The 13429-nt window shown below is 43.8% G+C and overlaps 3 protein-coding genes across 3 annotated transcripts; 1 reads left to right on the top strand and 2 right to left on the bottom strand.

The window, feature by feature from the left end:
• Positions 1–159: 159 nt before the first annotated feature.
• On the top strand, positions 160–1780 carry LOC144213092 (ribonuclease kappa-B). Its single transcript, XM_077741350.1, has 3 exons — positions 160–429; positions 900–982; positions 1106–1780. The coding sequence occupies exons 1-3, from the start codon at positions 352–354 to the stop codon at positions 1248–1250; spliced, it is 306 nt and encodes a 101-aa protein (XP_077597476.1). The 5' UTR covers positions 160–351; the 3' UTR covers positions 1251–1780.
• ndufa2 (NADH:ubiquinone oxidoreductase subunit A2) lies at positions 1710–2667 on the bottom strand. The gene is made up of 3 exons (XM_077741351.1): positions 2491–2667; positions 2048–2154; positions 1710–1903 (listed from the first exon to the last, which is right to left on the bottom strand). The coding sequence occupies exons 1-3, from the start codon at positions 2592–2594 to the stop codon at positions 1812–1814; spliced, it is 303 nt and encodes a 100-aa protein (XP_077597477.1). The 5' UTR covers positions 2595–2667; the 3' UTR covers positions 1710–1811.
• Positions 2668–4319: 1652 nt separating this feature from the next.
• LOC144212418 (A disintegrin and metalloproteinase with thrombospondin motifs 2-like) lies at positions 4320–13421 on the bottom strand. Its single transcript, XM_077740274.1, has 25 exons — positions 13153–13421; positions 11964–12334; positions 10426–10603; positions 10244–10353; positions 10106–10189; positions 9846–9929; positions 9633–9786; positions 9411–9516; positions 9185–9328; positions 8928–9060; positions 8372–8485; positions 8150–8295; positions 7953–8045; positions 7679–7761; positions 7348–7481; positions 6916–7039; positions 6672–6752; positions 6430–6593; positions 6141–6300; positions 5942–6074; positions 5507–5714; positions 5320–5449; positions 5169–5234; positions 4988–5099; positions 4320–4862 (listed from the first exon to the last, which is right to left on the bottom strand). Exons 1-25 carry the CDS (start codon positions 13220–13222, stop codon positions 4382–4384), a joined length of 3663 nt encoding a protein of 1220 aa, XP_077596400.1. The 5' UTR covers positions 13223–13421; the 3' UTR covers positions 4320–4381.
• Positions 13422–13429: the final 8 nt, after the last annotated feature.

Raw genomic sequence — 13429 nt, forward strand, 5'->3', positions numbered from 1 at the left:
CTAGGTATGGGTGTCCATCTTGTGCCCGGAGTCAGCTGGGATAGGCTCCAGCACCCCCCGCGACCCTAATGAGGATGAAGCGGTTCAGAAAATGAGATGAGATCTTAATTGTACCTGTATGAGTTCAGCCGCCTACCAGTAGGTGGCGGAAAAGGACATGTACACCATTAAGGCTCACTGAAGAAGCCAAAGCTGTCCGATTTAGACCGAGCCGAGCTCTCAGATTCACCTCAGACCCTTCGTCGTTCTTCTTGCTTCCTATATCTGGTGGGCTCTTGGGGTCTTTTTTAGAAGGACCACTAAGGCGAATCTTAGTTTCTGTGTGAATTGGGAGCAGTTTGGGTGACAAAAATGCCGTCGTTGCTCTTCTGCGGCCCCAAAATGGCTGCGTGTGGCATCGTTATTAGTATCTGGGGCGTCATCATGCTGGTAAGAAAGACTAAACCCACAGTATTATTCTTCTCATATCTATCGTTTGGTAACGTAAAAATGACGGTGACAATTTGTGTAAATGGGGTACAAACGCGTTAGGGTCGAGTTAAACTGCGTGCAGAAACGCAGTGTCAACCGTTATTCAGTATCAAGAAATACATTTCAACAAACACACGAGCATTGTGGTTATAGTTGTTTTCAGAATTAAATGTTTCCTTGAAATGTACCTAAAAACGATTAATGGACATTGTATAAAATGTCTTCGGATCATGTGATTTATTTTTTCACCTTCACGTGACTTCTCAAAACAGGAAGTGTCAAAAAAGGGCCCTCCACATTCAAAGTGATCAATCGATTGTGGTTATATTTTGTTGACAATTATGAAGCAAACATCTAGTTTGTTAATGAAATGAAACACTTGACTATCATTTGTCGAAATTCAACTTGTTTTATTTTAATTTTTGTAGGCAATGCTGGGAATCTTCTTCAGCGCCAAGTCTGCCGTGCTCATTGAGGATGTGCCATTTACCGAGGAGGACATCCGCAACGAGTCAGTAATAGTTTGTGTTTCTCTTTTTTTGCCATCATTAATATGCACAAATCTTGGAACATGCACTGTGTCAGAAGCTTGTTTTCCTATTCCTGAGCTCATTTGTTTGTCATTTTCCCACAGTCAACATCCTCCTCAGAACATATACGGTCTGTACAGTCAAGTTGGCATCAACTGCTTCATCGCCGCTGGTGTTTACGTGGCAGTGGGTGCCGTGTCCCTGTGCCAGGTTCGGCTCAACAAGCGGCAAGAGTATATGGTGACATAACTTGACACTCACTGCGGCCCATTGGTTGGAGGAAAGCTCATTCCTTTTTGGTGTTCAAATCCCGTAATTTATTGCAAGTTTGGTGTTCACGTAGTCATTCCCTACCACAGTTGTGACATTGTTGACGTTTTTTTTCCAAGTTGAAACGTGACATGAAGTGTGTATGTCAAAGTGAAAGTCAGGATGTGGTTTTGTGTGGTAATAAAGGGTCCAAAAAATCTTTTTTGGGGGTCATTGTGGTGTAGTGGACATTTTCACTGAGGCGTCTTCTCACCTTTGTTGCTAGCATTTTAGCCTAAAATTGTTATACCAGTAAATGTCATACAAATAATGACTCAACTACCACTGTATATTGTGTGGACTTGAGCACTACTGCCCTCCTCGGGACTCGAGTGTCACTACTGAAGGTCCGTCAGGACCGAATGGTGCATATGAAGCAAAGAATGACTACTATTTGAATCAGTTTCATATTGAAAACAAAAAAAACTTTACTTGTGTTGAATTCACAATAATACATAACATGACATTTCTGGAGGTGGCATTGTTGTTTTCATTATTCCATCAAGGTTTGGACTCGACCAGATTTTTTAGACTTTGAGCCACTTGATCTGCAGACATGTTGTCCAGGGAGATGCTGCTTTCCTTCCCAAAACCTGTCAGGAAACGATATGGTATGTGATCATTCATTCATTCAACACAACAAAAGGTAGGTCAGGTATGTGATCTACATTTGAATGATAAAAATCCCCACATCAGAAGTAGGAATATCTCTCCCAGGGCGCCTTGCTACCACTCACCAGAACGAGTCCACAGTCGGGCCTCCACACCGGAACATTCTCGGACCATGATGGGAAAGTCTGCGTTGGCCAGCTTCAGATCCACATAGTGTTGCTCCACAAAATCTCTGAGAAGCAGGTAATAATATGTGAATATATCAGATACCAAATGGTGAATTGATAATGTGAAGTTCAACTAAACCTCAAAACACAAGTACACCAAGGCACGAGACAATTATGAACCACAACACCGGAAATAATGAGGACTCAATTTGAATAGTATTAAACAATGTAATAGCATAAACATCATTGACAAGATATATTAAGCAGAATCTCAGGGTTACATTGGCTTGACGTTAGCATTTAGCAGTGGCTAAATCATCAGCAGGTCGGTGAGGACATCGGCTATTTATTCAACACGGTAATGCCTCTCGCGGTATATTTCTGTTAGATTTTTAGCCCACCTGACTCCCTTGCTGGCGGCAGAGGTTTGACATAAGTGGATTCGGATTTCGCGGAGGTTTTTGGCCAGAGTTGAGCCGAGACCTCGAACTACGGCGGCTGCCATCTTGGTTTGTTGTTAGGTTTGAGGGCAAACTGAACCCTGAATTTTACTTGACAGGCACGAGCAGGTTTTACTGGTGTGAATTTACTTTTATAACCTGTAATGTAATTTTATCCCTTACACCAGTATGTAAAACCTATATCATTTGGGGGTATAATTTGGTTCATTTTTCTGTGTTCAACCAACCAATAAAATAATAATGATCAAACTTGCAGGGTATATGCAATAAGGAACGGTAATAGTTATTAAGTTGTTGTTCCATGGTGACAAGGGTAAATAAGGTCTAAGCGTTAGTTTTGCGTCAACTCAAGAACAAATAAAGCTCAACTTACGCCGCACCTGCAAGATAAATTAGTAAATTGCAATGGGCATGGGTGGAGAAAGCCACTCTCGCAAGTCCAATCATTGGCATGCACTCCATGCGTTGTCGACTTGGAACGGGCCAATCAGAAGCCACTCAGGCCAGAGAAGGCGAGACGATTGGCTTGTTTCCGCGAAAACCCGCCCTGAGAGAAAATAGAGCAAATGCCATGATGAAAAAACAATCTAAGTTTAATTACGATCTGCACTCCAGCCACGCTGCAATCAAACATAAAGATCCATCTTAATGTAAGTTTTTAAAATAATCATGATCAAAACAAACAGTCATTGATTTTTTTGTCCATCTCTCACGTGAACAATGTTGGTCTTCTATAGATGATTTGTTTGTTTTCTTTCTAATTGGTTTTGCAAACTAAACAGTCATTCGTAATGCTTTCTTCAATGCACATCGTGGTTTTCTGTGATAATAATTGTACTGATCATTGCAAAAATATATACATTCATATGTACATGTGCAAGTGCATTCATATGTCCATGTGCATGTACATACATATGTACATGTATATGTGCATGTACATACATATGTACATGTATATGTGCATGTACATACATATGTACATGTATTTGTGCATATACATGTACATACATATGTACATGTATATGTGCATGTACTTACATACATATGTACATGTATATGTGCATATACATGTACATACATATATATGTACATGTGCATATACATGTACATACATATGTACATGTATATGTGCATATACATGTACATACATATATATGTACATCTACATGTGCATATACATACATATGTACATGTATATGTGCATATACATACATATGTACATGTATATGTGCATATACATACATGTGTACATGTATATGTGCATATACATACATGTGTACATGTATATGTGCATATGCATACATGTTTACATGTATATGTGCATATGCATACATGTGTACATGTATATGTGCATATAGATACATGTGTACGTGTATATGTGCATATACATACATATGTACATGTATATGTGCTTGTAGATACATATGTACATGCATATGTGCATATAGATACATATGTACATGCATATGTGCTTATACATACGTATGAACATGTATATGTGCATATATGTACATGTGTGCATACAATGCACACATGTACATATATGCATACAATTGATGCATACAATGCATACAATTGATGAATTGATTTGAAACCCAAAATTCAAGACTGAATTGCCACTGCCAGCCTGTCTAGTTAAATATATTGGACTACCACATAGTTACAGTAAACCTTTAATCCAAAGTACTGATGCAAATGAATACTGTATTGCTTTTTCATTTCATTGTCATTGAATTTAATTCATTTTGTCATTGAATTGAGGAGGAAAAGTTGCAATTTTATTGACTGAACTCCCGGAAATAAAGCGGCCATAAAATATAGACAGAGAGTCCTACAAGGCGCCGTGTTTGTGGGGGCGTCCGTGCTTCCGCCGCCTTTCATTCAGAATCTCCCGAATGCGTTTGTGCTTCTGGATGGAGGCCATTTGAGGCACAAAATGGCTCTGTGGAATCTTTGACCCCTCAGTGTCCAATCCCACGATGCCATAGGAAACCTCACCCGCCACGTCCTTCACCGTCGTCTGAGATGTCGAAAGTCCGACAGGGGTGACGGTTTCTTCAGTTGTCTGGCGCGCCGGTGATGTTGGATCGGTGGCCGTGACGTAACTAAGCGTGGCAACAGTTGGTGTGGGCTCCCTGGGGAAAACCGGCGGCGATTGCGCGGGAGGGTGCAAAGTGGTTTCCCGCGTGCCCGAAAGCTCGTCGTCCTCGTAATTCACGTAGATAAAATCGGTTGTGCTGGGGGGCAAAGTAGTCGTCCAAGCGGTACTGGGGGGGCTTTGCGGCGTTGTCATCGTGGTGGTGGCGGACAAGCTTCAAAGCAACAAAAATGAGCATTAGGAGCACTTAGTTGGAAAAGTTATCGTCATCAATGGTATCCGATGAGTATATCGAATGACATAGTACACAGTACTTTACGAGTACTTATTGCCAGTCACCTGAAGTTGCTGCAGGACTTGCAGCACATTTGTCTGTAGCCAGCGTTAGCACAGTTCCGACTCAGCGACTCCATGCGACAAAATGATGAGCGGTCGCCGCGACAGCGTTGTCCTGCACATACAGCAGCCCAAACTGTCATATAAGACACAAACAACAAGAAGTGGAAGAAAGTTGAACTACTTGAAACGTTCCCAGGGATGCTTGGACTGGACCGGGACAGCCACTGGACCATGAAGTTCTTTGAGCCTGCCAAGCAAGAAAAAAATCTGGGGCGTATATCTTTTTTATTTCCTGCCACATTGTAATAAACTGTGTGGCACAGCATGGTTACCATCACATGGTGGTGCTCGGCAGATTCGTTTAGCCATGGGCGGAGCAAGGCTGCAGTTCCCCGAAGATCCTCCAGGGCGAACGCAGGCCACTTGACGTAACTGGGTTCCATTACCGCACGAAACAGAGCACTACACAAAGAAGCCGTGTCAATGAAATGCGTTGACCCTCCACGCCAGCCTTCCTACCGGTGTCCAGGGGCCGGTCCGCCACACCGCCGGACATGGGAAGCGTTTGCAGGGTCGCTTGGCCTCCGGCCGGCGGCCTCGGCAGAGTTCGCTGTTGACGGAAAGCCGCCGCCCTCCGACGGACACCAGCTGACACCCGACCCAACGACGCTGCCACCCGCTTTGTCCACACGAGGCACTGCAGGCCTCCCAGCCGCCTGTCATCCAGCTGATAGTTTGAGAGCAGGAAGTGCTCAGTGTGCATACAATGAGTCATGACGCAATTAGAGCTACATTTCGATACCATTTAAGTGTTACTGAGATGACTGTCAGTTAACGTTCACGAACTGGAAGTGTTATCTTGACTCGCATCTGATGTTAACATTTGAGAATTGGGTGCTATCGGAACCCGTGTCATGTTCAAATATTTTTATGAGGACGACTGTGGGACGTCACCGTGGCGGGCTGCAGACGTTAACGTTGCAGCTGCGCGTGATGGCTCTCGGTTTGCTGATGTTGGAGCAGAAGGTTCTCGACACCATGGCCCCATCCGCCTTCCGTCGGCATCCAAAGCGGGTATATTGTTTCCCTGGTGACAGAATGAGAAGGTTCAAGGTTTCATTGCCGTAAGAACCCGTAAGGATGTGGTACCTACCTCCTCCGCACGACTTGGAACATTGAGACCACTGCTTGAGAGCCCACTCGTAGAAGATGGCATCCTCCTGCACCAGGTTGGACTCCAGCGATGCACGAAGATGGTCATGGATTACGTACTTGTAGGACACCAACACCTTGGCATCACCATGGGAACGGAGCTGATGAAGAGAGTGGAGTCACTGGTTAGGCAGATTTCGACCGAACTTTCAACAGGGACAAAATGTTCTCGATTTTTCCTTTTTTTGTTGGAAATCAGAAGAATTTGCATGGGTCTATGTTACACTCACCATAAGAACCACAGAGTATTTGAGCGGCCCCTCGGTCTGGACTACCTCCCGCTCTTCATTGTGTGTGTACTGCCAAGCTACGCCCATCTCCACCAGCTCACGGGACTTTGGTTCCATGTTTTCGTCATTCAAGAAGAGGCGCCCACTCTCCTGGTTCTTGAGAGCTAAACAGCCAAGAGACTTAGCGTGAGCCAGAACCTGGAAATATGAGAATTGGTTCGTAATACGGCGAAACACCCTACCCAGAACATGTGGGGTACTTTTGAACTCCTGCACCAGAAGATGGCGGGCCCCACGAGGGATTTCCAGAATCCTTAGGTAACCTAGGACACCGCCACCAGGCAATCAAATCAAAGACAGCAAAATACTCCAGGCTTAGCCTTGACTACAATGGCATTTTAATAGAAGTGGGTGTTTTGAGGTAGCCTATGTTTTCGGTTGATTCTAGTCACAAAGCTGAAGGTTCACAAACGTTCCTCAACTCACCTGTTTTGTTGGCGCTACGACTGAAGTTTCCTTTGACCACCCGGCAACGGGAATGATCCCCTCCGCAGACCCCACATCGGTCCTCTTGGCGGTCTGATGCAATCTGCCCGTCACAGCCTACGTGCTGTATGGAAAACAATAAGACAAGAGTGAAAAAGGACACAATAAGGTTGTAGTAGACCATAGAGAAGAGGCCTTTTTTTAGGGCGTATTCACACCGGCAACCATGATTTCTTAGTGTCCCACCCAGCCCGTTTTGTCTAATGATCTCAGTATGTTTGCATAGGCATGGGTTTTTTATCAAGTCTTTGTAATTGCAATGGAAAAAGGAACTGCAGCAGACCCAAATGTGTCCAGACCGAAATCAGCCAACTATGGATTTTCTCGGTGTGAATAGCACCTTAGTCATTATTATGTAGTTAGATATGAGACCTCACACTCTCCTCGCACACACACGCTGTAGGCGTCGTTGTAGGAACACAGCGTCCCGTCTTGAACTTCAGTCTTCATGGAAACCAGGGCCCCGGTCTCGTTGGAACGACAGAACAGATTGCATCTCTCGTCGGCTGATGAAATACAGCCAAAGTGAGACGTGGACACGCATGGCCAGTGAATCAGAGTCAGATATAAGCCCCCTGTCTTGTCAAAACTTTGGCCCATTGGTGGCTTCAAAGAGAAGATTGCCACCCTATCTTACGGACTGATACAAGGAAAACAATCACAGGCATTTTGAGGGTGTGTGTGCGAGTCTGTGTGTAGTTACGGTTGGTGTGTTCAACGGGAAGCCAGTGATGTTTCGTTCCTTCGTGCTCGAAAAAGTCATCCCAGATGCTACATTGCTCCGCCCTGAAAGACACCACGTTCTTCCAATCATTCACCAGTTCTTTGCGGTAACCAGGTCATTCTAGGTCACTAAGTCATTCCAGACGTTTCAAGTCGTTAAGTTCTTCAAGTCATTCCAAGTCATTCAAATATTCCATCTGATTTCAAGTTCCTTTTCATCAGTTCATTTCATACAAAGCTAGTCTCTTACTGACCTGAAGTCTGTCATGGGGGGACATTTGTGTTGCTGGTTGCACAGTTGAAATTCAAAACTGTTTCCAAAACAGGTGCGCCCCCCATTGGCTGGCCTGGGCGGAGTAACAGTAAACCAATGTGATTGGAGAATGCTCAGAGAGAATGAATCGTAAAACAGCCTCCAAATTTTTGTTGTGGAAGGGGTCTGCTCACTCACGGTGGATTGTTGCATTTTCTGGACCGGATCTGGATTCCACCCCCGCACGTCCTGGAGCAGCTGGTGTAGTTGCTCCAAGGACTCCAGCCGCCATCTTGCCTCAGTAGGTTGGCAGTCAGTGTGATACAGAAGCCTTTGAAGCAGTGCTGAGGAAGATGCAATGTTCATAACGGAGAATAAAACATTCTGGGCACCTGTAAACGGCGACTGCGGGAATCTCACATGGCCAATTCCGCACGGCGTCCCGTCCAGAGGTGGACCCTTCTTGGCTCTGCAGAAAAAAGGATGGTTGTAGTCGCTGCACCAAAGCTGCTGGCAAGGATGCGTGTTGATATACTGACAAGAACATCAGACAGACCAGCCTGGATCAAAACCTTTCTCGTAAAGAGAACAACTCAAGTGCTCCTAATATACAAGTCAAAATGGAGGGTTGAGAACAACAACAAAAACACCTAAGATGACAACTGGAAGCAAACAATTGCAATACCAAGCATAAGTGTACAACTAGAAGCTACCCTCCACTGCCTGACTCCCAACAAACACAAATAGTTCTGCAGTCAATGAAAAATTGAAGTTCAACTCTGAGGATTCACTCAATTATACTGAGCTACTGAACGCCAAGGCAATCCATTAATGAATAAAGGATTGGCAGGACTTCAAATATACTTTCCACAAGAAGAAAAACAACAAGATATACTTAAGTGGTGACTTGGCAAACATTCAGCCTGTAAAAACAGCTATATGGCGACAATGGTATGAGATAAATATTAAAACCTACAGCTCTACAGGTTCCGTATCCTGGACCAAAGTCAAAGATGCACTGCTGCTCCATGGAGTACTCGAATCCCGGCAAAAGTGGCGGTGTCGCCCAGTCGTGGCTGAACGGGTCATCGCGAAGACAGTCGTATGTGCTAGGTGGGGAAACAAACACTGGTAAGAGACAGATAGTGGATAGGAATTGTCCAGAAAGATGTTTGGCATTGAACAGACTGTTAGCAGTGAGTTTGTTGTAGTGTCATTTTAGTATTTTCTTACTGTAGGTACTTGTGCAGCTCGCTCCAACTGCATCGGGACCAGTGGTAGCGGTAAAAGGTGGCTTCAACTTGCGGTGACATGATGCTTCCAAGAGACACGTCGTCATCACACTCGTTAGCCTCACCATCGTGCTCCATTCCCAACCTGATCGGGGAAACGTGGCAAACTCGAACACGGGCACTGACCACACCACTTGTTTACGCATTTGCGTGTTTGTGCGCCTCACACGTGTCCGATTTCGTGGGCGGCGACGAAGGCTGATGAGAAACCGTCTTCAAAGACCAGAGCGCAACTCTGGTGCATCAGACACATTCCTGTGACTGGAGCGTAGCCTACACAGAAAACTACTATTACTGAAATGTTATCAGTTTTCCTATGTTCTTAGATGTTGTAGTCATTGAGGGTCAAGCTGGTTGGTACAGCAGCAGCCTGACGCCGGTGTTGTTACCATGCATGCCGGTGGGTCCAAACTCTCGTCTGGTCAAGTAGACCAGGTGGTCGTGCTGCTGATTGGGATTCTGATCCATATGCTGGATGTAGGACCACCCACAAACATTCTCCAGGCTCTTCTGGGCATGCCCCACTGAGATTAGATCTTGGGACTGAAGGAAAATACCATAAGTGACTCGGTAGATTATATATTACACATTTTTGGTGGTACCTTGGATGCAGACAACATGATGATTTGGACCACAACAACATTGATGTTGGCACCCAGGGATTGGTCTTGATAGATCTCGTTAACCTGTAACACATCAGTCAAAGAAAGAGATAGGCAAGAACTTGATTGGAAAACTGGTCATTTGAGAGGAGATTATTGCATTTGGACTCAAAGATTGTGGAACTTTGGTCTTGCTTGGAAAGAGAAGTGAAGGACTTACAAATGACTTGGTTATACATGACTTAGATGGGCTCACTTACGATGTTCATCAAGGTAAGAAGATATTTCTGGACGTGTTCTTGTCCGTGGAAAAGCAGGACGGAATAATCAACAGCAAGCAGGACCTGCAGATGAAGATTGCTATGATTGGCTGCCGAGGATAACACAACATTCTTTACCTCTATGTTGAACATATCAGCCTCTTCTATGTATCTCCGCCGCCGCCGCTGTTGCTGCCCGCCTGAAGAAGACTTGGACCACAACAGATCCGATGAAGCTAAAAGAGGTTCTAAAGACATCACAACAATCTTTAAAAAAATCTATACTCATGTCATCTTGGGAATGTATGAGTTCTTCTGACCTCGCTGGAAGTCAGCAGTTTGATTGACTGGATGTTGCTTTGGCTTGATGATAGCTGAAGACGGATAGACAATATGTCGCCTCCCTCCATCGGCCATGTCTTCATCCTGCCCTCCTTGTTCCCAGCGATGCAACGGCTCGATAAAAAACTCCCCATCGCTTATTCGGATCATCCCGGCCTGGAGACAAATACGACTTATTAAATGTTTATATCATTGTTTACCGGACAAAGATCTACCGAGAAGGCTTAGTGAATATTTATTGAGAATTGACTGAGGATTTATTGAAGAATTCCAGAAGATCAACTAAGGTGGTACTGTTGATCCTCAGGAGCTCGTGTCTCTGGGCATGCTACACTAAAGAGGATTTCCTGAATTTCTATTCAAATTCCAGTCTCGAACCAATCTACATTGGATGGAAATGGAATGATGAAGGATTGTAGTTAATTAAGACCAGAACAGAAAAAGCAGGAGGAAGTTTGCAAATCCCATTTCAAAATAAAAGGCACGTTCAGTTCAATTCTGAAAAGTCCTGCTGTGCAAGTATTTGTGCAGCTCATTCCTTTCAACAGGGTTCATCTTTCCGCCACATCTGGATCTCATCACTGCTGAACCCGGAGCAGTCGTATGTTGAAAAAGTCTCAGCGCACACCGCCACTGTGGCTTGTGTGCACGTGGCTGCTGCTTTTTACGGCCTTTGCCTTCTGTTGCTCTCTCTCTCTCTCTTCATTCTCTCTCTTCACTCTCGCTCAAGTCACTTTCGACTATCGCCCATTTTTTCCTCTCCATTGTTTACCAACGTTAAATAAGGTCAGGACTGTATATTATAGTTTTTGCATGTTCCTGACCATGCAAAAAGCTATACTAATACAATACAGCTCAATTAACTTTGATTTATTGATACAATGGCAACCTCACTTTAACTTTATGAAAATTGCTCTGAAGAGGTATTCTAGCTTTTTCTGTACCCAGAATGAATGAATGAATGAAACATTTGTTGCTATCAATGAAGTAACCAGACTTCATTTTTAACAGTCTTTTAAAAAGGTCCCCCTGAAACAAAAACTATGAAGTACTCATTACAGTTAATATTATCTCCAGTTACTGTGAGTCAATTTGACTGAAAATAGGTCCATGATAGGTTGTACTGCTATCAAAATACATTGGTTTCATGTTATATTTTTGCTTTCACTTTATACATGTGGAAAATCACTGGTTTGATAATTGTAGCCTGCATCTTCAGAAACCTGGACTTTCAGTTCTCAATTTCATACCTGCTCTACCACATTGAATTGGCAAGGTTTGTGTTTTTTAAGCTGTTCTATTGTGAAGGCTTTTACTCAAAATGCAGTTGATATTCCATTCCAGATACAGAGATTGTAAAATTGTTAGATTCCTATCGGTTACACAGGTTTAGTGGACATTTTGCCATCTAGTAGAGGATCATTTCATCATTCAACCAGTGACTATATCTCACTGTCTTCGATAAAAGACCATTTTTTTTGTCAATAATAAATAGATTTTGACAAGTGGCACCCACCAGTCCATCACAGTTGCTAAGGGCAACGGCTGCGTCAACCATGTTGGACACGCCGCCCGTGTAGAAGCAAGCGGCGTCTCCGATCGGCTCCAATCGCTTACGTCCCGACTCTTCCCACCACTCCATGGTGGCGTGCGGGGCCACCAGGCGGCGGTTGGCGCGTAAGCGCAGGTGCAGCTCCCGCCCAAAAAGCGTCACATTGTAGAAAATCTCTGACTCTGTGTCCCATTTGGCAGCATCCCTCCACGACTTCTCATCCCATGGTGCATGTCTTTTGCCACGGGCAACCTTCGCCGTCAGGAAATTGCCCTGAGCGTCGGTTCTGACTGGTCGAATCACGCTGAACTCTGACAATTGCTCATGGAGGGAATCTGAGAAATACAATGAATGACCCCTTTAAATAAATGAGGACTTTTCAATGGAAAGTGTACACTTCAATTGAATTGAGTTGGAAATTCAATCCCCTAACAGAAAAACCAATGAAAATGGAAAAACACATTCCAACCCTCGGTTAATCAGTGATGACTTTTTGGCTTTTTTTTTTTTTTTTTGGATGCCAATCCTCATTGATAACTTTTCCAGCTGTCACAGACAGACTTTCCAGCACATGATTTAGAGCATGGAAACTTGTTGGAACACTATAAAGACTCCATCTTGTTTCTTATTAGAGTAGATCACAGAAGCCACTGGAATGTGATGCGACTATTATTTATGATGTCTTTGGTTGTTGTTATGTCTGCTTAAACTACAGAGATGGAAATTTTTGATTCCCTAAGCCCCGGTCAATATTTCTTCCATCAAGTCACTCCAAGTCTTTGCTTGATTGCAACCTGAACTACAACTCATTTCAATAGTTTAAAGTGTTAGATAAGGTTCAACAAAAGTCAATGATAAAGTAAACCTCCACCATCTTGTCAGTTTTTTCAAGTACAGGCAGGCTAAAATCACAAGACGTCATCTCCATAACACATTTTTACAGCATTAGATAACTAGCATAATCATCATACATGAATGAATGAGGTAAGTCCAAAGTATTTTAACTGTAAACATAGTATTTGGTTATAAACATATGATCTGTATACAGCACAGGAGTATTTTCAGTATGTTGTACTTGTACTCTCTGTTTACATGCAAGTTCAATCAATAATAGTATTTGTTGAAGATTGCTGATTGTGGAATTTGTAGTTACCTGTGCTGTGGCTTCTGATGGGAGAAACGTGCACAAATATAATAAACACTGCACACACTAACAAGTCCATATCTTCATGTCTTCACGTGTTCACGTCTTCATGTGCTCATATCTTCATGTCTTGCTGAGCCGGCGAATGACTCTTGTTGCGTGTGCGTGCTCACATGCAAGCCGACAAGTCCTCCGGACTCTTAAGCTCCACCCACACGGCTTTTGGGTGCGTGTGTGTTGCTGCCGCCACAGACTCAAAGTTGGCCAAAAAGAAAACAGTAACGTG

The sequence above is a fragment of the Stigmatopora nigra genome, chromosome 19 (assembly GCF_051989575.1).
Source record: "Stigmatopora nigra isolate UIUO_SnigA chromosome 19, RoL_Snig_1.1, whole genome shotgun sequence".
Classification (NCBI taxonomy): domain Eukaryota; kingdom Metazoa; phylum Chordata; class Actinopteri; order Syngnathiformes; family Syngnathidae; genus Stigmatopora; species Stigmatopora nigra.